Source organism: Nelusetta ayraudi, unplaced genomic scaffold (assembly GCF_046127955.1).
Source record: "Nelusetta ayraudi isolate G7.1 ecotype Tasmania unplaced genomic scaffold, CSIRO-AGI_Nayr_v1 ptg000033l, whole genome shotgun sequence".
NCBI classification, from domain to species: domain Eukaryota; kingdom Metazoa; phylum Chordata; class Actinopteri; order Tetraodontiformes; family Monacanthidae; genus Nelusetta; species Nelusetta ayraudi.
This window is the reverse complement of record NW_027466083.1, coordinates 75,188-100,000: the sequence shown is the minus strand read 5'-3', so window position 1 is coordinate 100,000 and position 24,813 is coordinate 75,188. Positions and strand designations below refer to the sequence as shown.

Genomic DNA, 24,813 nt, shown 5'->3' with positions numbered 1-24,813 from the left:
GCAGCAGCTGCAGCGACATGTTCAACTCTTTAATAACCTCATAATTCAAGAGTTTGTTTCGCTGTCGTCTCGTTGGTCTCGTAAGAATCAGCGACAACGTTGAGTTTGTTGGAGCCGTTTGGAGTTCAGTGTTGCTGGACTCATTCAGACTGTGTTGAGGAATCCCTGAACATCGCCTTTTCCTGTCGGTGTTGACACCATCAGTGGCCTCAGTTACTGAGTGTGAAGTTTCGATTCTCTGTGGATTCTCCAGCTGTACCGAGGTATAATAATTAGAGTGGACTAAATATGATGTCACTGATGGCCTATAGGGGTGAAATGCAAGGCAGCCCTCCACTGATCCAGTGTGTGTGTGTGTGTGTGTGTGTGTGTACTGACGAGCAGGGGTGCAGGGCCTGGATGATCATGACAGCCACCCCATTGGCCAGCTTGTCGGTGAAGCTCATGGCTCCGTAGACAAAAGCTCCACTTTGCTGCAGGGACGACAAAACCAAACCAACTCAGCGCTCGCTGAAAGGGTTTTTTTTTTCAAAACGCACATGGCGGCTCCGCTCGGCGTCTCACCGTCTGGTCGGCGATGAGGTCGGCGGTCATGGCCAATGACATGACCAGGATGGTGGCTGAGCCCGCCCCCAGCAGCACCGCCGCCCCGTACACCCGCTCACCCATGTCCTCGTCCAGCAGCAGCCAGCAGGCGAAGGACAGGATGAGGAGCAGCCCCACGAAGTAGGTGAGCTGGAGGAGGAGCAGGAGGAGGAGGAGCAGCAGGAGGAGGAGGAGGAGCAGGAGGAGGAGGAGGAGAAGGATGAGGTGGGGGAGGAGGAGAAGGATGAGGAGGGGGAGGAGGAGAAGGATGAGGTGGGGGAGGAGAGGAGTGCAGGGAGAGGAGGAGGAGCAGAAGGAGGAAGAGGAGAAACACGCTTGTTACTTTTGCATGTCAAAGTGTTTCAAAGATTCAAATTCTGTGTGTGTGTGTGTGTGTGTGTGTGTGTGTGTGTGTGTGTGTGTGTGTGTGTGTGTGTGCGTGCTTTCTTACACATTTCCCAATGAGTTTGCTGAGCGGCTTCATGATGAAGGAGGAGAGGAAGCCACTGAGGTACATCACCAGAGGGATGGTGGCGATGAACTTCTGTTGGTGGAGGGAGGGAGAGAGAAACAACCGCAGGCATGACGTCAGGTCTCCACAAGGTGGCGCAAGAGGGACGGACTATGGGAGCATGATTGTAGCGAAAGGATTTGCAAATGTGAATCTGAAAGCTGTGTATGCGAAGAGGAGTCTGTGCCAATTAGCTTGGGCTGTCTGTCACAGCTGTTGGCCAGCACAACAATCCTCTTCTGGGTTCTTCTTGGTTCTTCTGGGTTCCTCTCCTTGGTTCTTTCTGGGTTCTTCTTCCTTCTTCTCCTTCATTCTTCTAGTTGGTCCTTCTGGGTTCTTCTTCTGGGCTCTTCTCCTTCGTTTTTCTGGTTGGTCCTTCTGGGTTGTTCTTGGTTCTTCTCTTTTGTTCTTCTGGTTGGTTCTTCTTCTGGGTTCTTCTTGGTTCTTCTCCTTGGTTCTTCTGGGTTCTTTGTGGTTCTTCTCCTTGGTTCTTCTGGTTGGTTCTTCTCCTTGGTTCTTCTGGGCTCTTCTCCTTGGTTCTTCTGGTTGGTTCTTCTGGGTTTTTCTTCTGGGCTGTTCTCCTTCGTTCTTCTGGGTTCTTCTTCTGGGTTCTTATGTAGGTAGTATGTAGTATGTGGGACTCTAGCGCTCCCACAACAGCAGCATCACATCACTGGGTGCTCCACGCCACCAACTAGTGGTGTGAAGGCTGTATTGCTGCTACGGCAACTCCTCGTTCTACACATCGCTCTACGCATCTTTCACACATTGTAGTAAAATTCACGTGTGAAGACGGCGAATCAAGAGCTGTAATGCCTTACAACTCGTGAAGGCATTACAGACATTTAACCATCTGTGTTATATATACAGACACACAGATGTGAATACTCACACACGGATTTCAGACGCATTTGCAAATAATTTTGCTACTATAGCTGCGTTTCCATCACCCCTGGAACTGCACAAAACCTGAACATGGCCATAAAACCTGGTGATGGAAACAACGCCACTTGGAAAAACCTCTCATGGCTGAAAGGTTTCAACGCTCTCCTCCTCCTCACAGTGGGGTCCCGTGGGACAAGATCTGAGGACAACTACGCCTTATGTGCTTCAAACCATTCAATGGAAACTCCAGCAAGTCGCAGTTGTACTTTGTCGAAGTTTCACTTTCATTTTGCGAAAAACTACCATGGAAACGCAGCTAATAACCCCCCCGCCCCCCCAGAGGAGCAGGTGCACCACTGCTGCTGCTGCTGTTCTTACCTTGTGCAGACCCAGAGTGTTGAGCAGATACATGGAGATGTAGGTCTGCGACAGGTTGACGATCAACCTGGTGGACATGTAGAGCAGCGCCACCTGCAGGGAGAGAGAGCAACACACACACAGTGACACGTATGTCAAGCAGGGGGAATGAGACCACCATGATCAGAGTTTTTTTGTTGTTGTTGTTTGTTGTTGTTTTGGGTCTGTTTTATCAAGGCGGCCCCCCTGCCTGGTAGAAGGACTGCTGCCGCAGCCAGCACTTCCACTGCAGGAGCACCGACGGGTTCTTGGGGCGACGCAGCAGCGGTTTCTGCTCCCCATCCTCCTCCTTCTCCTTCTCCCCTTCCTCCTCCTCCTCAGGCTCCTCCCCCTCTCCTCTCTGGTCCCGCCTGCCCTCATTGGTCCCCAGGTGGAAGAGGAGGGAGAAGAGGGCGCCGATGCCGAGCACGATCAGCGCCAGGTTCTGTCAACACACACACACACACACACACACACACACACACACACACACACACACACACACACACACACACACACACACACACACACACACACACACACACACACACACACACACACTTATTTCAGCATCTCAAAGCAGCTTTGTACAATCAGAGGAAAAATCAAGTGGGCCTCCAGAGCAGCAGAGGGCGACAGTGGCCAGGAGAAATCTCCCTGTGGGAAGAAACCTGGAACAGATCCAGACTCCAGAGGGCGCTCATCTGCTTATGAACGAATGGCTTCAGTGATCCCACATTGAGGACATTTGCATAATAACAGCAGTTATTATGCAAATGTTATTACACACGTGTAATAACGCAAAGAGAAGAAGAAAATTTATGTGAATAACATGCGTTATCTGCTGTCGGAATGCAGAACTTTGGTCATATCTCTGCATTGCACTCTATTATAAACACTTTAATAAAGATCTTGAATTCTTTTGCGTGAAAATCAGCCAAGATGTGCCGTCTTGTCTGGGAACATTTTAGTTTTCATGAGAATTGTCTCCAAAGCAAACTAAAAGTGATTGAGCGAATCTGACAAGCGCGTCACGCCTCCGTACCAGCAGCTGTTGAGACGCGTCACGCATGACACGCATGACACTCAGGACACACCTGAGGAAGACGGAAGCTCCGCTGAACCACGTCAAGCTAAGAAAGAAAACCCTGCTCTTCAAACAGGAAAGATGGAAACTATGAAGAAAGACGACACAATGAGCATAACTGATCTACTAAAAGTCGGCTGTTTTGAAGAGGCGTGGGCAACCTGCGGCGGCCCGGGGGCCATATGCGGCCCGCTGAGCTTTTTAATGCGGCCCGCAGAACTTGAAGAAATGATATTAATAGTCAGTGAGTCATCAAACACCTGCACTTCCTCCATGTTTCCAGTGTTTTCGGAGTCATGTCAATAAAGAGCTCAACACCCTGGTGGGGCTTCATAGACACTGATTGGGTTGCAGCTTTGCATGCAGGAGAAGGAAACTGGGCTTAGTGTCTCGGCTCAGTGACGTCTTCGTCGCTCTGAAACCGGCGGTGACAACTTTTAAAACTCAACTCTGAACTTTTCCCCACTCGCTGCCCTCGTTCCTCTTTAACTGCCGTGATTCATGTCAACCATGCGTGTCACAGGTCACACCCACTTCACCATGTGACCTCTCATATATACTCTCTTATATTTAGCGTTTCTCAACCCGTGGCTCACCGATCTGTTTTGATTGGGTCACTGCTATCTATCTATATATATATATATATATGCTCTTCTCATTTCATCTGCAAAAATCCTGACATGTCATCATCACATGATGTTACTCCCATGTCTAGGCTCCTCCTCCTCTGCCTCCCCCCCTCCTCCTCACCCTGAAGATGGGGATGTCTGCAGGTCCCAGGCTGTCGCTGAGCGGGTCGTCATCTTCTCCCGCCTGGACGTGGAACAGCAGGTAAGCCAGGGCATACACTGTGATGTTGGCGATCACCGTGAACGCATACCTGCACACACACACACACACAAGTGTGATGGGCTGAACCAGGGATCTCGGGGGGTGTGGCTGAGTGCAACCCACCTGTATGCAGTGAGCTCCACCTTGGCGTGCTCGCAGCTGACCAGCTCTGGGATGAGCGACAGGTGTGAGATCTGAGTGGCGGCCCAGCCGAACTGGAAGATGATGATGAAGGGGACGAAGTAGGTGAGGCTGGCCCACTGCGGGGTGGCGGAGCTGCAGCCCAGACACTCGTTGAAGATGAAGGCGAAGGAGAGCAGCACGCTCAGCGTACCTGGAAAACACACACACACACACACACACACACACACACACACACACACACACACACACACACACACACACACACACACACACACACACACACACACACACACACACACACACACGTGACTCAGCAAACTGCTTGTTTCCTTTCCAAGTCAAACTGCCGTCACATGACCCAAGTCAAATAGTTTGACACACAAACTGAACAACAACTTTGCAACTTTCAACTTTGTCGTTGCTTGGGGCTGAGTTGCTGACTTGTCCTTCACTTTGGAGCAGTTATGTAGCTCCATTTACTGTGCCTGAGCCTACAACATAGAATTGCATAAATGGTAGTTTTGTGGCAGGCTGTAAGTTCATAAAAATAAATAAATACAAGATGAAAGAAATCCTTTGGGCCACTGACAAGTGACAAAGTGATGATTTGAAGCACACTGAAGTGATTATTTCTCACAAGCAAAATAAACCTACACTACATAAATGCGTTTTCCAGTTTACCAATAATAAAAGTGACCTGTTTTTTTTAAAATATCAACATATTCTGGAGCGGGGGGGGGGTGCAAACTCTTTGACTGGTGGGGCCACAATGGGTTCTGAAATGTGCCAGAGGGGCCGGAGCAGCAGCAGATGGATGGAGTGTTTTGGTGAGCCACCTCACAGGGGGAGAAAATATATCATGGGATGTGTGGGATCAATTAAAAATCAATAGCGTTGCAACCAAATCAGTGTCTTTGCAGCCCCAGCGCAGTGTTTGGCTCTTTATTGAAATGACTCTGAAAACACTGAAATAAATGGAGGAAATCCCGCTATTTTATGACTGACTGACTATCAATATAATTACTTCAAGTCCGGCGGGCCAGATTAAAGAAGCTTAGTGGGCCGCACATGGCCCCCGGGCCGTAGTTTGCCCATGCCTGGATTCAAGAGACCCATATTGTGAGAAAGCGTCTGCAAACTAACGGAGCTTTGCTTCTTCTGTCTGACTGAAAAACATTTGCATGAGGTTGGACTCTCAGAGCTGATTGAAGACAACCAGACCAGCGAGAGATGCTGCTTGTCTGGCGCTTCATAAACTCACAATTAAAGGCTGGTAAAAAAAAAGAAAAGAAGAAAAATCCGCCATTGAGAAGCTTTTTCCATTGGCTTGCCAGGGTTATCACACCTTCATAAACCTTTTCCAACATTCCCAGTTGAATGGGAGCCATAAAACACACAAACGGGGAGCAGAGTCCAAAGCCTTCCCTTTCCCAAAACGGCCAACGCTGATAAAACATCAGCTGACAGTCACATACGTGTCATCACGTATGTCGTCATGCATTTTCTGTGTGTGTCACTGACCGCAGCGGTGCTGTTGCACACACACACACACATCGGAACTATCCGACGCCCTGACGGGAGTAAAAAGACGCTGTGATTGGCTCACCCACTAAATGCCATGTCTTCCTCTTGCCGTAGGTGCCGCAGCCTGGTGCCTGGTCCGACTCATAGCCGATGACGGGGGTGCAGATGGCGTCGGCCACCTGGCCCACCAGCAGCAGCACACCTGCACCACAGACACAAATAGTACAGGGGTTTTCGGGGGGGGTTCAACATTCTTTGAGCCACGGCACATTTATTTGCATCGAAAGAAATCCCACAACGCACCACCAGCTGAAAATACCATAAAAATATAAAACAGCATCTTTTAACAGGTTTGCATTACTTTTATAGCACAGTCACTCCACCGTGGAAAGTTTGTTTTATTAGACCAATTAACTGAAATTGGAAAATTTCGGAGAATCTGACATTAGTTCACGATACAGGAGTGTGCAGCGTCACAGTGGTTGAAAAACACCGGAGTAGACAAACATGTTATGGTTTTATTACTAATAACTACTGACTGACTGACTGAGAATTCTGGGTAATGAACAGGAACAAACTTAAGTTTCTCAGAAGCAGAAGTGATCACGCAGCAGCGCAAAAAAACCCCAAAAACCTGCAAAACTTGCTGTTCAAAGACGTGCAGCCCAAGGCATTTCCAAAATAAAAGCAAATAAATAAATATAGTGCACACAAGAGTGGCTTTCATCAGTTTGAGGATACTGATTGAATGTGTCAACTTGTCAAGTTCCTTTGGCGATGAATAACTGAAATGTTCTTTGACTGTAATTGAATTGTTAGGCATTTCTTCTTGTGTCCATCTCATCAGAACAAATTACGCAAACACAAACACTTGGTTCAAAACAAGGACGGGGGAAATCCCTCCAACCAATGTCCCATTGATCGGCAGAATGACGCTGCAAAGCCCGGTGTGTGTGACGAGCTAAACCAGGACTGTTGGGCCACAACGGGTGCTAAAATGTGACAGAGGAGCCGGAGCAGCAGCAGAATCTATGATGGGATATGTAGAAAACATGTTGCTTCATTGCCAATTGAAAATAAACCGGAGCAAAGTTACAACAAAATCAGTGTCTTTGAAGCCCCACGGTGTTCGGCTCTTTATTGAAATAATATAGAAAACAAAAATGGATGAAATACAGCAATTTCATGACTTACTATTAATATCATATCTTCAAGTTTGGTGGGCTGGATTAGAAAGCTCGACGGGCCACATATTGCACCCCGGGCCATAGTTTGCCCACCTCAGACAATGAATGAATATTTGATTTGGACTCATCAGTCATGGGTTCGAGCTGATAGCACGGTGGTGTGTGTGTGTGTGTGTGTGTGTGTGTGTGTGTGTGTGTGTGTCGCCTTCTATCTTAAAGGTAAAAGGTCCCTTTTACTGATGAGGTTCTGGGTGTCGCTGGTCAATCAACACTTCTCATTGTAACGTCAATTAGTGATGGGAATTCCAGATCTTTTCAGAGAGTCGTTTCTTTTGACTGGTCTCACTAAAAAAAAAAAAAAAAATTGGTGGTTGTTTTTGCTCACAAGTGGGACCAAACTATGTGCTAAAATTAATGACTAATGTTCATATCAACAATAAATGTTTACTATTTCTACACTCGACATGGAACACAGTGGTGCAAAAAAAATAAAATAAAAATTATAATAAAATACCAAAAACAAACCACCCTCGCGCCACCCCAGTGGATCGACCCGTTTTCCGGTTCGGCTCCCGAAAAACACACAAACAAACACAAACAAACGGCTCCCCAATCAGGAGCCGGTGTTGTGTCCCTTCTGGTTTCCGATTTAGCTGATTTCCTTGCCGAACGGCTGATTCGACATAAATTCACAAACATGCACAACAACTTAACATGCTTAATTCACATTGTCTATATCTTTTATTTTCTTTATTTTCATTTTTTTAATGTCACTAGTATGTAAAACCAGTAGGGACGCGCTCTTCGGTTCACTTCAACGACTCGGCTCTTCGACCCGGTTCCGTTGGCGAACGACCCATCACTCGCGTCAATGGGGAGTATTATCATACCGTGGCCTGAGTACACGGTGGATGATGCGTTTACAGATTCCACACTCACCTGCGTAGAAGCTCTGGAAGCCCAGCACCGAGTGGTAGAAGACCAGCAGGTAGGTGAACCACATGGAGGCGCACAGGTCGTTGAGAAAGTGCCCCACCGCGTAGCTGAGCCTCCTCGCGGAGGGCAGGGGCCTCCCCGGGGCCGGCATGACGCCTCCAGAAACAACGACGGCACGACGGGAGAAAACCTAGCGAGTCGTTCGCTGAAGAAAGTCGAGAAAAGGATGGCGGGCGGAGCGGGTATCCAGCCGCAGCAACGGTTTCGGTTCCTCTCAGTCCCGCTGCTGGCGGTCCTTGAACGCACCTCGTATTATGAGAGCTCTTGTGGCGGTTGCCGCTGTTTTAAATGCTATCCCGGCTCGCAGCGCAACATGTTGTCTTTCATCTCGCTTTCAATTTCCTCCTCTTTAATCAGGTGACAGTTGAACCGAAGCCAAGAGGAACAAGGGCGGAGGAATGACGCCCAAAACGCCCAGTTTTCTATTCTTCTTCTCTTCTTTTCCTTGTACCTTTTTATCGCAGCAGCAGCTGGTAGTGGTGGTGTTGCCCTTTGGAAGGAGTTTCTCCCACCGCCCCTGAACTAACCTCCAGCTACCTCAGCTGACTGGGACCGTAAAGCACACAGCTGGAGACGTAAATACTGTCCGATATCAACAAATCAACAACGCTTGCGTCGATGTGAAAGCAGGAAGTGCTGGTGGACCAATAGGAAACTTCTCTTGCTTTACGCGACCAATGAGGGGCGTTGGGGGAGAGCCAGACTGAGCCAGACGTGCTATCATTTCCTCACGTGAAAAAAAACGCAGCGCCAACAGACTTCCGCTGTTACGTGAGCTTTGAACGCAACCCTTTCACAACGCTATGGCGCTAAAATATGCCAGCTGAATTGTTATTGTCTCCTTGAATAATCTTTAAATGACACATGGCACTGACTTCCGGGTTTACAAAAAAAAAAAAAAAAAAATCATCATTTAAATACAATTGAAATTGTACAGAGTACCTTCTCAAGATTTTAAAGGTTTAAGAATAGGTGTGGGCAAAATAAGGCCCGGGGGGCATTTGCGCTCATTTAAGCGTTTTAATCCGGCCCTTCAGCCGAACTTTAAGAAATGATATTAATAGTCAGCAAGTCATAAAAAAAACAAAACTATTTCATCCATTTTTTTCCCAGTGTTTTCAGAGTCATTTCAATAAATACCTAAATAGCGTGGATCTTCAAAGACACTGATGTTGTAACTTTGCTTTGGTTACATATTTTTTTCCTCCTATGAGGAGCCTGCTGCTCCAGCCCCCTTGTTACGTCTTACAACCTAATGTGGCCACCAAACGGTTTGCCCAGCCCTGGTTTAGAAGGACAGCATATACCTGTGCCACTGGTTGCAGCCTAAAATCATTGGAGTAAATTGATAGGTGTTTATTTGATTGATTATTTTTTTTTGCATCAATTTTCTTTAAAAAAAAAAAAAAAAAAATTAAAAATAATAACTTTTCTTTAAACAATCTCATTTCCCAGTGACCCAAATTGACAACAGTACTCCCATCACATGTATTCAGACTGAAGCAAAGATTTGCCTTTCATCCCAGAGCATGATTATCATCATTGCTGTGTTGCTTCAGCCAGAGAAGTGTGACCATTTAAAAATGATCCCGACGTCGTTCTGAAGGAAATGATGGAAACATTTTTGAACTTTTTTTTTTGAAGCATAAATAAATCATCCTGGTTTTCAGAGATGTTTTTCTTGCCCTGAATTATTGAGACACTTGGAATTCCCGTGAGAACTCCAGTTCCCACCTGCATCGTGTGACTCCTGTTCGCCCATCTTCATCTACCGGGTCAATAAAGTTTGGTCACATAAAAAAACGGGCAATTCACTAGACTAGTCATGTAAATGTGCCGAGTCAGCATATATGATAACAGGGATTTCGGGGACAAATACTTAAAAAAAATAAAAAAATAAAAATTAATTATTTTAATTAAAAAAAAAAGTATTAAAAATGATTGAATTCAGAAACAAATTTGTAGGAATAAAGTCAGAAGAACCACAGTCTTGTCATGTGATTGCAAAACCATGCAGGTGCATGATGACACAGTATGGGGTGGGGGTGTGGGGGCACAGAGACGTTGTACAGCATTCTCTTAAATAAGAATTCATTTTTATTTTGTTTGGTTGTTTGTTTTTAATGGAGTTACCCGCCTTTCCATCCTCCAACCCAAAGAGAAAGGAGGGAGGGGGAAAGAAAGAGAAATTTAAAATACAAGTTATTTAAAAAAAAAAAGAAAACGTTTTGAAGAACACACTGAAGCTACGAAACAAACTTTTTTTTAACAACTTAAAAAGACGGAGGAAAAAAGAAGAAAAAAAACAAAGGTTCCAAACGGCAGCAAGTCTTTTTTTTTTTTTTTTTCAGTTACAAATAAAAACAGAAGAAAAGCAACGTTTTCACACAAACAAATTTTTCTTTTTTCAAACAAAATTTGAGTCTGGTGGTGGTTGTGAGCGCTTTTGCTCTCTGAGAGTGAAAGATCCTGACGGACGAGTGACACCGAGACACTCCACCCCCCTCCCCCCAACCTTCCCACACCCCCAACCTGGTACAGGAAGTGAGACGTGGGCGCCATCGTTGCACAGGCAGCGTCTCTTCGCAGAACCCAGGGAATAGAAACTTTATCGACAATGTGCAAGAGCTGCGTCTTTGTTGTGTGTCCTTGGAGTCCTGCTGATGAGCTGGAGAGACCGTGTGCGTGTGCGTGTGCGTGTGCGCGCGCGTGTGTGTGTGTGTGTGTGTGTGTGTGTGTTCTGACGTCCTTCTTGTGTTCTCTCCTCTCTGGCGTTCTTCTCGGACTTGAAGAAGCTGTGTTCTCCTCTGGACCGGTCCACTCGGCAGACTGAGGCCATTAAAAGGTCCGCTGGCCGAGTATTGATCCTCACAGCAGTATGTGTGTGTGTGTGTGTGTAGGTGCGGGGCGGCGACCCACTTTCAAACTGGACCGCTGGTGCTGCTTGGCCACAGCGGTACCAAGTGGAGCCAATGTGCTGCTGCTGCTGCTGCTCCTTGTGTCTCTATGCAGTCAGTAGAGCAGAACAGTCGACGTGTTCTGCTGAGCCGGTGGGTCCGGCTGGTCCGGCCGACCCAAAGCAGGGCCTCCTCCCCACCTCCCCATGCCCCACTCACCAAGAGGAGGGGCCGAAAGGGAAGCAGGGGGATGATGAGGGTTATATGAAGAGGGAGATAGAGAGAGAGAGGGAGAGGGAGAGAGGGAGATAGAGAGAGAGGAAAGGGAGAGAGAGGGAGGGAGAGAGAGAGGAAAGGGAGAGAGAGCGGGGGGAGCGAGAAGAGGTGGTGACCAGGCAGGAAAGCGAAGCTTCTCTCTCCTCTTGATTATTTGTGTCTCTGGAGAGCTTTCCTCTTCCTCCTCTTGAAGAAACAGCAGCACCTGCAACACACACACACACACACACACACACACACACACACACACACACACACACACACACACACACACACACACACACACACACACACACACACACACACACACACACACACACACACACACACACACTTTTAGAACTGCTTTTAACATCTGATTAATTATCATGCATTGCCTTCGCTGTCTTCAATTTCTATGATTCCATGTACTGATTTTATTATTTTAATGCCTTTGTAAAGTGTCGATGCATAGGTATATTATGAGGAACTAGTGGAGGAGTGCCGGGGCAGGGGCTGGAGGACATTCTATGAGCCCACAGAGGTTGGCTGCAGAGGCTTTGCAGGACACTCTCTCTGCAAAGCGCTCAGTCGTCTGGGTGTTACAGGGGCGGCCAAGAAGAGAGCCATCCAGTCCGCAAGCGAAGCTGCAGAGAAAGCCACAAGGTGGCTGTGGCTAAAAAGGGCAGATCCGTGGACTGCTACTGGGACCATCCATGACATGTTTCTTTACAGTGACCACCACAGTATCTACAGGTGAATTGCTCTTTCCTGCCACTAAAAATGTTCAATTAATTGCGAAAAATTTAATTTAATGGATTAAAGTCTTAATCAACAATTCATTGATAATGGATTGATTGTCCGCGTCCCCAGTGCGAACCACAGACCCAGTAGCTCCTCTGAGGAGACTCGACCTCGCCGTCACACTACGTGCGTGTCTGACTATCGTCCCACTTACTTGGTATCATCAGCAACCTCCACTTCAGCGTTGGCTGTGATTGGTGCATTCGAGTGTCCGGCAGTGGGGTCATCTGTGTTCAGCTCCCCATTGGTTGAGTTAATTACCTGCAAAAGAGCAGTGGACGATAGGAGTGAAGGGAAGACTTCCAGTGAGTCAACGTCGCATCAAAATGTGGAACACGACTTGCGACTGACGTTGTTATGCAGGTGATTCATCCACTGCACACTGCAGCTACAGACCATCATACCTCCTGTCTGATCTAGGGAGCAGGGTTCATTTAATGTAAAGACAGCCAAGAAAGAAGACGTTCTCTCTTGGCCCACGCCTCAAACCAACACCAGATACATGTAAAAGTCCCATAGAGGAGCCCCTGCTTGTGTCCATCCAGTCAGTTCCTGAGTTATTTCACTGCTCGACAGATTGAACATCAGTTGTAGCAACATTCCAGAACGACAGAGCTCACCTGATTTTTGGTCTGTGGTGCTTTCTCACGGTTGCTCGTCTGAAGCGGGGCATCGCTCGCCACGGGTCCAATAGGCGTGGGCTAGAAATCACAGCAGCGTGGTTAACACGAGGGCGCAAACTCAATATATTCCAACCAACTTCATTAGTCCTTGTCGTCAGTGAGTTAGCAGCAACAAACTCAACACTTGTCTCTGTGTCGTTTGAAAACTTCCATCACAAGAATTTCAACTTGTTGTACACGGTTTTTAATTTTGAGGGAAGCAGCAGATCGATGGATGATTAATGAATGATTATAAATGATAAATGATAGAGATTAATAATAGATAGACAGAAAGATAGATAGATGATAGAGCGATAAATGATAAATGATAGATAAGTGATTGATAGATAAGTGATAGATAAATGATAGATAGATGGATAGATAGTGATAAATGATAAATAGATAGATGATAAAGAGATAAATGATGAATGATAGATAAGTGATTGATAGATAAGTGATAGATAGATAGATGGATAGATAGAGTGATAAATGATGGATAGATAGATGATAAAGAGATAAATGATGAATGATAGATAACTATTAAATGATAGATAAGTGATAAATGATAGATAGATGGATAGATGGATAAATGATAGATAAGTAATAGATAGATAGATAGATGGATGATAAAGAGATAAATGATGAATGATAGTTAACTATTAAATGATAAGTGATAAATGATGGATGGATAGATAGATAGATAGAGTGATAAATGATAGATAGATAGATAGATAGAGTGATAAATGATAGATAGATGGAGAAATTCACGAAACCCAGTGGTAAAGTTTGCAAAGAAGACTGAACCTCCACCTCCACTCCACACTAACCAGTGGCTTTCCAGTCCAGTCATACTGGTAGTCAAAGATGTATCCGTTTCTGTCGAACAGGTCCGTGAAGAGTTTCCTCAGGTAGTCGTAGTCCGGCTTCTCAAAAAAGTCCAGTCGGCGCACGTACCGCAGGTAGGTGGCCATCTCTTCTGTTGCACGCACGCAGGCGGACAGACAGACAGACAGACCCGAGTGGCACACACACATAAAACACACACGCAAAAGACATGAGAAGGGAACGATCAACATACGCCACCGTGACATGACGCCGAACGTCCGCACGCTTTTGCTCCTTGTGGGTGAACAAACCAACCTGGGAAGCTCTCACACAGCACCTCGATGGGCGTGTCCCTCTTTGTGTCTCCGATTTTCTGATATCTTTCTTTCAGGGTGTCAGCCTGGAGACGGCACAGGGAAGGAAGTCATTCGCTGCGTTTCCATGACAGTGTGGCACAAAGTAAAAGATACATTTCCAAAATGCCGACACAGTACAACTGCGACTTGCGGATGTTTGCATCAAAGCTCGTCCCGCCAGACCCTTACTAAGTCTCAACTCTCCATGTTGTTTGCTGTCCAGAACGGTTCTTACATTTTTCTCTTGGATTACTTGTAAAAAATATTCCGTCTCCTCCTCCTCCGTCCAATCATAACGAGCCATTTTCACTGGTCAGTGAACTGGTCACGTGACGTCACGTCTGCTGGCGTGTCAATGCCAAGAAAGTGTTTCCATGACACTTTTGCTATATTCCTCTAGACCAGGGTTAGGGTTAAAGTGTCAGACTCATTTTGGATCATGGGCCACATAGAGGAAAATGTATTCCCAAGCGGGCCGGACCGCTAAAATCATGGTATGTGAATAATAAGGTAAAAAATAACAACAACTTGCAGTTGTTTTCTTTGTTCCTGTTCTTTGAGCACTCTGCAGTCTGCATCAGTGTTGCCAACTCCTCAGTAAGGAAAGTCGCTATTGGCTGTCCTGAAAGTCGCTAGACTTGTCGCTAGTCGCTTTTGACAAAAAAACAAAAAAAAACAAAAAAAACAAAGTCGCTATGGGGAGAATAGCGGCTTTTTGGGGGGAGAAAGTCGCCAAGTTGGCAACACTGCTCTGCATCAACTTTGTCCGTTTCGACAGTAATATTTGGGGTACTGAGGGTAGCCAACAGGAGACGTGCATGGCTGTACTTGTGCCGGTTTGCTCAGCCTCAGTATTGAGTTTGTTTGCGAAGCAAAAACGATATTGCGACACCAAGTGGACACATTTAGAACAGCACTTTCTTTCATGGATAAACTGCAGTTTTTATATTTTGCAAAATCATCACGTGGGCTGGAAAAAAAACTGTTTGTGGGCCTGATCCGGCCCGCGGGCCGTATGTTTGACACCCCTGCTCTATATGGATTTGGACGCTCATGAGAGCATCAAAACCGTTCAGCCATATTTGAGAGGTTTTTCCAAGTGGAGGTGTTTCCATCACCAGTTTCTATTATGGCCATATTTAGGTTTGGATTCTAGAGGTGATGGAGACGCAGCTGGTGACTCAACAGGTCTGAGAGGAGAGCAGCAGGAGAGATAAAGCGACTGGGTGCTTTGTGGGTGCTCCCTCACCTTGAGGCCCTGCCAGGGTAAACTGCCCCGCAGGAAGTACATGAACATGTGGCCCAGGGCTTCCAGGTCGTCCCGCCTGCTCTGCTCTGAAAGGGTCAAACACAAAATAAATGACAGGTGTGCATTGGCAGTGAACCTCCAAAGACAAGAATTGGCACCCATTAAAAAAACAAGCATGCTCATTTCAATATTGCAGAACTGCAAAGGCCCCAAAAATACAGTGCGCAGGATTTACAATCCCAGGTGCCAGCGGGGGTTCCGCATGTCGGTCGTGTTCCCGCAATACTTGTTTGCAGCGTGACACGACTTGCACTGCTGTGGTACGAATGCAATGTGCTGACCACTGCTCACCTTTCCCCAGGTGTGTGTTGATGCTCATGTATCTGGCGGTTCCAGTTAGACTCTTGTGCTCTCTGTACGGGATGTGTTTTTTGGTCTCCGGGTCGATGTATTCTTTCGCCAGGCCAAAGTCGATGATGTGAATGGTGTGTTGCCTTTTGGAGCCCGGCCGGCCCACCAGGAAGTTCTCTGGCTTGACGTCTCGGTAGATCAGGCTCCTGGTGTGGACGTATTCCATCCGAGTGATCTGAGCGGGACCGGAAATAAATAAGTAAATAAATAAATAAATCAGCCGTGGACTCCACGGCGGGGAGTTGATGTCTCTCTATGTTTGGCTTACCAGTTGTATGGCTATCATGAGTACAGTCTTTAGAGAGAAGGTGCGGTCACAGAGGTCAAAGAGGTCTTCTAAGCTGGGCCCCAGCAGCTCCAGAACCATGGCGTTGTATTTCCCACAAGGTCCAAAGTAGAAGACCTGGGGGACGCCCTCTGGATGCACATGGACACACAGAGTAGCAAGTAGAAATATTACACATGGATTATGAACAGAACAGGCACTCATGAACAAATGCTGTTAGGGTTTAAGTTGGATCAAAGACTCCTTAAAGAGTCATCAGGTTCAAGCTATGACTTCCTATGATGATGATGAAGAACCAGGACTGCTTCCATTTGATCCACTTCCATTTTGAAACTCAATCGAGTTTTGGATCAGTAGCTGCGTTTCCATCACCCCTAGAATTGTGCAAAACCTAAACATGGCCATAAAAACTAATGATGGAAACACTTTAACTTGGAAAAACCTCTCAGTTTTGATTCTCTCATCAGGTGGTTTTTCCACATATATCCATACAGAGGTGCAAGTACATCACAAAAGTGTCATGGAAACACTTTTTTTTTTTTGGCATTTACATGTCCAAGGCGTGACGTACGGGGTCACGTGACCAGTTCACTGACCAGTGAAAATGTTGCATTATGATTGGACGGAGGAGTTTTTTGCGAGTAATCACAGAGAGTCAAATCTCTCAGGACGAGATTTTAACGAGAATTTAATGGAAAAACCTGCAAATCAAAATTGTACTTCAAATTTTTCTTTTTTTCTTTTTTTAGAAATATGGCTTTTATTTTGCTAAAGACCGTCATGGAAAGGCAGCCAGTGTGTGAATTAAAGGCCTCATGACGCTGTACTGTTGAGTCACATTTAACCTTAAAGGAAGTCTCTGTTTCCCATCTGTCATTTCTAAATAAACACAACAGCAACTTTGATTGGGTTTCAGGCCCAATCAAACATGAGCAGCACCGCAGTTGGGTTCACAATTCAGAACAGTCTCAGATGAAAAGACACAAGGTCTCAGCAACACCTCATGCAGTCATACATCTGACAGCTTTGGTTCTCCTGAAGCCTGACACAGGTCTCGCTGAGAGCTCACACCTTCAGACTGAAGCCTGACACCTGAGGATGTCCTTACAGGGACACCGTACCACAGTTCCCCAGTGCACCCTGAGTGAAGGCCTCCTCTGTCTGTCCTGCTGCTTCTCCAACACGGTGCTCCTCACCTGAACTTCCCAGCTGTTTGTAGAAGCGGTACTCAAGGTGGAGCTGCGGCGCTCGCGACTTGATGGGTTCCTGCAAAACACAATGGCAAAACTGAGGTTTTCTGGCACGGCTGTAAGTTCACACGGAATAAATGATGGATGAAATAACAACTTTGGACCACTGACAAGTGACAAAGCGATTATTTTAAACACATTCTTTGATGATGTTGACTGATGATGTTTTCTATTACATAATCCTTTGCTACTTTGGACTCGTCCCAAATGTGTTTTCCAGTTTACCAGTAAGGATCCATCTATTCAAAATATCAACATATTCCAGTCCCGAGGTGGGCAAACTGTTTGACTGGTTGTATAATGTGCCAGAGGGGGGTAGCGGAGCAGCAGCACATGGATGGAGTGCTGTGGTGAGCCACCTCATAGGAGGACAGCGTTATAATAAAACCAGTGTCTGTTTCGCTCTTTATTGAAATGACTGTTAAATTACTAAAACGAATGAAAAACAGCAAATTTATTAATTATTAATATAATTTCTTCAAGTTTGGCGGGCCGGATTAAAAAGCTTAACAGGCCGCATATGGCCCCCGGGCTGTAGTTTGCCCATGCCTTGACTAAGACATGGTTAAAAAAAAAAAAAAAATCTAGAATGTTTCTGAAAAAAAGTCTCTTTGTAGCCACAGTGTGGAGTCAGTCAGGAGAAGAGACAACGGGTGAGAAACACAAAGCCTTACCAGTTTGATGGCCACATATTCGTTGGTGTACAAGTTCTTTCCCAGCCGCAGCTCTCCAAAGTTCCCGCAGCCGATCTTCTTTCCCACCCGGAAGTTTGGTCCCACCATCAAAACTCCCGAGTTGGAGCCGGCGCTCCGTCCGCCGTGGCCCGAGCGACTTCCTGTCTTTGCAGACATCCTCTTCCCCTCCTCCGTTTCCCCTTTCCCACCGCCGCCTCCGCCTCCTCCGCCTCCTCCACCTCCGCCTCCACCCCCTCCCCCAACTCCCCGCTTGTCAAAGTCCATCAGTTTGTGGTAGCCTGGCCTCTCCACGGTTAAGCCGGTTCCATGCAACTAAAGCAAGCACCAAAAGGACGGCCTTGCGGCTCGACTGTCTTGACGTGACCTCGGCGAGGTGCTGCTTTGCAGAGCAGCGGTGGGAAGTCGATCCGCACTGAAGATTCGCGACGGCTTTGGGGATGAAAAAGACCGAACAGAAGGCCACTCAGGCGTGCTTGATGGACTCAAATGGTGTTCAACAGCTGGCTGAATTGATGGGCAGGTGATCAAATGAAAGAAAAAGAAGAGAAAAGATGAAGGAGGGGCCAGTGGGTACAAACAAGTGTAAACCCCCTTGTAGGGGCCAGAGGTGGTGAAGGGCAGGACGATGGCCAGAGCTGTCGCCACGCGCTGCTAACCATACGCTGTCATGCTATACGAAGGAGTGAGAGGCTGCGCACGCTTCACACACAGACACAGCACAGCACCATGACAACAGCTGCAGGCCTCCGCTGCACCCGGGACGACGCTCGGCTCAGACACTGATTCTGCCGGGCACTAATTCAGACGCCGCTCCTCTTCACTGCAAACTGCCCGATGCCGAGTGGACTGCTGTCGGCCGCGGAGCATCCACACGTTGCCTGGGCTCTGGCAACACGGAAAGCCTGGAGACACAGAGGAGGAGGCCGTCGCATCTGAGTGGGAGGGTCGCTGTGTGCCTGCTGTCCACGCACCACCTGTGGGAAACACAGACAAAATCACTGCAAAATCACTGCAAAACTAATGTTCAAGACTCGAAGAAAACTTTAAAAACCATCTCTACTTGCGCACGTCATCCACATGTTGACCTATAAAAATATATATATATACATATACACACCACCATTCGGGGATGTTAACAATTGATCATTTTTTTGATTAATTGTCGTTTAAGAATTTAATTGATTAAACTAAATTAGTCGCAATATGGGCTGTGCGATTAATCGATTTTTAATCGAAATCCGATTTATTTATTTTTTTTAGTCAAGAAGATGTTAAAAAGAAGAAAATCTGAAAATCGTTTTTCCTCTCTCCTGCTTCTGGGTTGGCGCCTCCAGGCCACCGTAGTCCTCCTCCATCCTCGAGAAGCTGTTAACTGGCTACCTTTGTTTACTCGCAACCCTAGCTACCGCATATGTCAAAACCAGGAAGTGATTCGGTATCCTGCCCTCGCCACTGCCTGTTAGTAAATATTTATTTTTTCCGAAGTCGCGTACCACATGCACTTGTCCCGTTTTTGTGGCATATTTAACAAGATTAACCCTAGCTATCGAAATCGAAAATCGAGTTTTCAGAGAAAAAAAATGCTTTTTGTCCAAAATCGCCACCATTAAATCGATTATGGTTTAATTGTCGGTTGAGAATCGATTAAATTCAATTAGTCATAATGAATGAAACATTTTTTACACGGGTAGTTGATATCATTATGACAGTGGAGTGGCGGGAAAGAGCAATTCACCTGTAGATACTGAGATGGTCATAATATACCTAGAACAGGTTCGCAGAAAAAGTTGAAATATAACCCATTAGAAGTCAACTCGAAGTCAGAGGATCACTGTTTACTGTTCTCTTATGTAAAAACGCATCACATTGGACCCTCAACATGATTGAAGGGTTCAATAATGTCTTCCTTAAACATTTTTCATTGTGAAATTTAGCTTCTCTGGAAAAATGTCCGCTTATCAATTAATGGTTTAATTGATCGATAACATCAATCAACTAACGATTCATGAATTAATTGATCATTTGCATCCCTGCTACCAGTCTAACGTTTGGAGACACTATCCAATGCAATGTTTTTCCTTTATCTTTACAACTTTCTCCACTGCAGACACTGCAGACATCAAATATATGAGCAAGATATATGTCATTATGCAGCATAGAAAAACACCTTCAATAAAAGCTTTTTATAAAAGTTGGCATATAAAACGTGTTTGAGTTATTTGACACTTTTATTGTTTCCTCCATAATTCCATGCGTGTTCACACGTAGTTTTGATGCCTTCAGTGACAAACTACAATGCCAACAGTCATGAGAATGAAAGAAAAGACTTTCAACTCATAGGATCAGCACCATGTACTGAAGCGCATGTCAAAGGCGTACTGCAAAATGAAGTGAACAAAATAAAATCAGAATCAATATCAGACATGCTGAGGAATGCAGCGCAACCGATCTGCATTGCATAATATTAAATGCACCTGCTCTTACACACACACACACACACACACACACACACACACACACACACACACACACACACACACACACACACACACACACACACACACACACACACACACACTGGCGACGCCAATAGAGGGCAGATTACAGAGCCCTGCAGTCGGTATTAACTGAACACCGGTGGAAGCTACTGATGGAAAAACTCAACCAAGACAGCAAAGCAAGGGGAGCCGATACGTCCACTGGCCTCTGCAATTATCAGATCCATTCTGAGTGATCACAGCAGCATGAAAAAAACTCTGCAGTGTCAGCAGTGAACACGTCACAACACACTGATACAACTGAAGATGATTCACTTTCACTTTTATGAAACAATGCAGCTTGAGACACCTGACAACACCAACAGAGACAATTCCACTGATCCACCTTCTTCTTGTCTACTGATGAAACTGATGCAACTCTGACTCTTTCCTGCTTCCCGTCTTCCTCTCTCATTCGCACACGTCACAGTTTGTCCCGTGCATCTCATGTACACACAAACACGTTTGCTGGTTATCACACAGCCACGCTGTTCCTCCTCAATAGGCGCTCGCTGTTCAGTGACTTAGAGCACAAAGGAAGTGGTCAGCGACTGAGAAAGAACCAAGCACGGCCTCCTCGGCTTCTGTCAAAAAAAAAATAAAAAAATGCACGGTTGAAGAAATCGTCATCGTTGGAGGAGCATCAATTTTCAGACCAGGCTCAGTTCACTGTGCTTGTTTTCCAAATTAGAAGCCGTTTCAAAGGCAAACGGGCAGCCAGTTCTTCACCTCCTCCAGGCTGGATAGAGCCTGAAACTCTTAACTGCGTTTTAAATAACAGCCAAACTGCTCGTACAGCTAAAATAGCCGTTTAGAGAATAGTGAATAAAATAAAAATGTGTTAAAAAAGTAACTCTACAGGTCTAGTTTTAAACCAAGAAGCTCAGGCAACGTCTGACAACGTCCTGATAAAACAAGCTCTTCTCATTACAGGAGATGTTTCTCCTCTACTGTTGTTCGCGACGCTGAACTTGGGACGTGAAAAATAATCAAGTGAAAAGTTCCCCTAGCCAAACATTTTTCCTACACTTGAACGCTTGCGGTCAATTTCACGATAACACGCCGCCACACAAAAGGGAAAACGACAAATAAGCGAGTTGTGATTATTTCACACACGCAACAAAGAAAGGAAGGACAACAGCGAGCGGGCGGAAACCACCGAGACAAAGCCCACTGTGTTGACAAAACTGATCACATGCTCACAAGCCAATACTGAACCATTTACTGAAACTTAATTGAATTGAATTCAGTCAGGTTGACGTTCTGCAGTTCCCTCGACTGTGAGAGAGAAAGCTTTCACGCGCAAACATCAAGTTTGCGGGAGCCGTGACCGGCTGAGTTCGGAAATTAGGCCGCCAGCAATGCGATTTGCACGCTTCTGAGAATTGTTAGAACCAGATTCCGTTTTGCAGTTAATCTTTTCTCTCTTTGCTGAAAGCAGGTATCTTTAATCACATCCTCTGTGGAAGGTCAAACGGTGTGTTTCCTCCCACAGAGGCCTGTGTCAGATCATTAGCCAAGCCACAGTACAATGAACGCTGCCAGCAGAATATCTCCCGACACATCTTCAGCCTCCGCTAAGGCATAGGCTCGGAAACGGTCGCGCTTGCGTGTTCAAAACCTAAGCCCGTGACGCTGAATATGATTGTGAGATGGTGATGATGGTGTGCACGCATTTCGCAGGTGGCCTCTCCTGAGATGCGATAGATATCTCTTTTCATCTCATTTGATAAAGACAGGCGGCTGGCAGCGGCGCACCTGAGGCTGGTTTGTTGCTTCTTCAACGCAGCAAATCAAATGTAGGACATCTGATCATGACAACACACGACGAGCCGACACTGTTCACAAACGAGGTGATTGTTATCACGTGGTCAAATATTTTCTTAAGACAATATCCCAGTTCACCGCTTCTCATTCACAGTTTCTCACGCCGACTGGAAAGTGTGTTCGCAGGACGCGCACATGAATTCACATTTAAGGACTGTGACACACAATCAATTCATATAATATAACTACGATGAAAGGACACAAGCACCACAAAACACTAAGTGCGTGTTGCCTCACAGCTGACAGAGTTCACCCTCGGCAGGACACGGTCTGGAAACGTGTGCCGTATTACTTAGCAACTGGCACAACACACTCACACTATCTTCGAAAGACAACATCTGCTGCAGCAGTTTCTCTGAAATGCTGCTTTTTTTTTTTTTTGACCAAACCCTTTCAAACTTTAACCTAAAAAGATTGCAAGTTAATTAATAAAACAGGCAAGCTACAATACAATGAAAACCATTAAGAACACGTGGGGACAAAAATGCAAGATTAAAATTATTGCATACCCTGGTTGAACAAAAACCTAAGTCCCTAATTGGAAGCTTAATTTTGCACGACACAAAATCTATTGAAATATTCTGTTTGTTTAAATGATGACGCATTTCAGGCATACAGCGGATTGGCATCACTCATACCTGAGCATTCCAATATTCCCTCTCACTTGCTTTAATGCCTTTTGAGTAAAAGGTCTATCAACGTTACCATGGATGTGGTGTCGACCATGGCTCATATTGTTAAATGGCATATACAGAAACATACACCATGTAGATAGATAGATAGATGTACTTTATTGATCCCAAATTGGGAAACTACACTAATAAAGTACAAAAAAAATAAACGTTACAGTCGTTATAAACACCCAAATCAATCTATGTACAACAAACAACCAAAGCAGATGTGAAAAAAACAGTCAAACCGTGCAGAGGCAGGGATAAGCAGGGTTTTCTAAACTAAAAAACAAACAAAAAAACAAATTTAGGCTCTTTGCTTGAGTTTCTAACAAACAAATTAACCACAGAGTTGTGAAATATTGTATACATATACAAATACTGTTTTCCTCAGAGTCTATAACATCATTTAGTATGAGCTTGTGTTGTGATTTGCAGGGGACAGAAGGCGCAGGGATGCACTAACATGGCCTTGTCCCAACACCCACACTGCTGCACACATCGCTGCACTGCCTCGGAGTCGTTTGAGACGAGACTTCGGCAGGAGCAAGGAGATCAACGGCAAAATGGGGGAAATTGTGCAATGCACTTTTATTCAAGTTTATCACAAGCCGCCAACTTTGACCATATTTTCTTTCCCCAAAAAAACGCCGAGAGGATCGCTTAGCTCCACGACCACGGCACCTCGAGTTAGGTCGCAGAGCTAACGTTGCTAAAAAAAAAAAAAAAAAAAAAAAAAAAAAAACGACTGCAAGCAAATTGATTCGTAAACAACAGCGACGTGGTTTAACGTCAATACGCCGACAGTCAGTCTCCATTTGACCTTGTTTCGTGTTCTGTTGAATGAAAACAAACTTATTTGGCCTTACAGAATATCCACCAAAGACTCGCGCAGGGGGGGGGGAGACGCAGGAAGTTAGGTTTAGGCCACAGTAGTTTGAATGTTTGGGCTCCCAGTGAAGCTTGACAGTTTCCGTGAACAACAAGTCAACTTTGAAATAGCAAAAATGAAAAGAATGTGGTTCTGATTGAGACAGATTGTTGTTAGAACACAACAGGTAGCTCCTTAGCTCGTAGCAGCGAGAAGAAAATAACCTGAAATAGCTAACATGTTAGCGGGCTAACTAGCCACTGTGGGCTAAGTAACGCTGAAATTCTGACCACAGACATAGCCACTCATTCATAAACGCAGCCGGATCACCGAATTAAACAAGATTTTTAAAAAATAAGTACAAAATAAATGTCAACCTACCTAGACAGATGTGTGTACGAAAGCTATTTTTTCTGTTCTTGTTTTCTTCGACTCGTTTTCCTGCTCATGTCTCTTTCTGTGGATGTTTGGCTAACCAGCTGAAGAGCCTTTACCAGTGGCCGCAACGCATTTTACGCAAATGAAGATAGGTGCGGCGACACCAACGCAAGGAAGAGGCCGTAGCTTGTCTTGGAGAATAGCTACTGCGGGTCCGCGTTAGTACAAGTGTCCACAAAAGAGAGACACGCACACTTTGATTTGTAGAGAAAGTTTTTTATTTAAAAAAAAAAATAAAAATAAATAATCATTATTATTGTTTCAAAAAACTCATTGCGTTTATATACACTAACAGTCAAACGTTTGGACTCACTCTATGAATTCATTGTCTTTTCTTTCATTCTCATGACTATTGACATTGCAGTTTCTCTCTGAAGGCATCAAAACTATATATGAAGGCACATGGAATTATGTAGGAAACAGTAAAAGTGGAAAATAACTCAAACACCTTTTATACTGAAATTCTTCAAAATAGGCGCCTTTCATAAAAAGTATGTTTAGAGTTATTGAACGTGTTTTTCCTTGCTGCATAATTACATATATCTTGCTCATATATTTGATGTCTTCAATGTCTATCTGCAGTGTAGAAAGTTGTAAAGATTTAAAAAATAAAATAAAAAAAATTGAATGAGA

General features: G+C 45.4%; 2 protein-coding genes across 3 annotated transcripts in view; both read right to left on the bottom strand.

The window, feature by feature from the left end:
• mfsd12a (major facilitator superfamily domain containing 12a) overlaps positions 1-8,309 on the bottom strand; it is a 13,263-nt gene extending 4,954 nt beyond the window's left edge. Inside the window, exons 1-9 of the mRNA XM_076031298.1 lie at positions 8,090-8,309; positions 6,046-6,165; positions 4,419-4,629; positions 4,215-4,344; positions 2,589-2,822; positions 2,360-2,452; positions 1,037-1,129; positions 565-735; positions 379-473 (exon numbers count right to left, since the gene is read on the bottom strand). Of these exons, the coding sequence (XP_075887413.1) occupies positions 379-473; positions 565-735; positions 1,037-1,129; positions 2,360-2,452; positions 2,589-2,822; positions 4,215-4,344; positions 4,419-4,629; positions 6,046-6,165; positions 8,090-8,237 (1,295 nt within the window). The 5' untranslated portion in view covers positions 8,238-8,309. The remainder of the gene's footprint in view (positions 1-378; positions 474-564; positions 736-1,036; positions 1,130-2,359; positions 2,453-2,588; positions 2,823-4,214; positions 4,345-4,418; positions 4,630-6,045; positions 6,166-8,089) is intronic.
• Positions 8,310-9,821: 1,512 nt separating this feature from the next.
• Positions 9,822-24,275, bottom strand: LOC142891631 (casein kinase I-like). Of its 2 annotated transcripts, none has more exons than XM_076031299.1 (11): positions 24,124-24,275; positions 17,816-18,810; positions 17,088-17,157; positions 15,874-16,022; positions 15,546-15,780; positions 15,195-15,280; positions 13,905-13,989; positions 13,592-13,740; positions 12,723-12,803; positions 12,257-12,363; positions 9,822-11,524 (listed from the first exon to the last, which is right to left on the bottom strand). In XM_076031299.1, the coding sequence occupies exons 2-11, from the start codon at positions 18,098-18,100 to the stop codon at positions 11,470-11,472; spliced, it is 1,302 nt and encodes a 433-aa protein (XP_075887414.1). In that variant the 5' UTR covers positions 18,101-18,810; positions 24,124-24,275; the 3' UTR covers positions 9,822-11,469. The 2 variants fall into 2 exon arrangements, with proteins under 2 accessions (XP_075887414.1, XP_075887415.1); XM_076031300.1 differs by having other exon boundaries at positions 13,592-13,737.
• Positions 24,276-24,813: the final 538 nt, after the last annotated feature.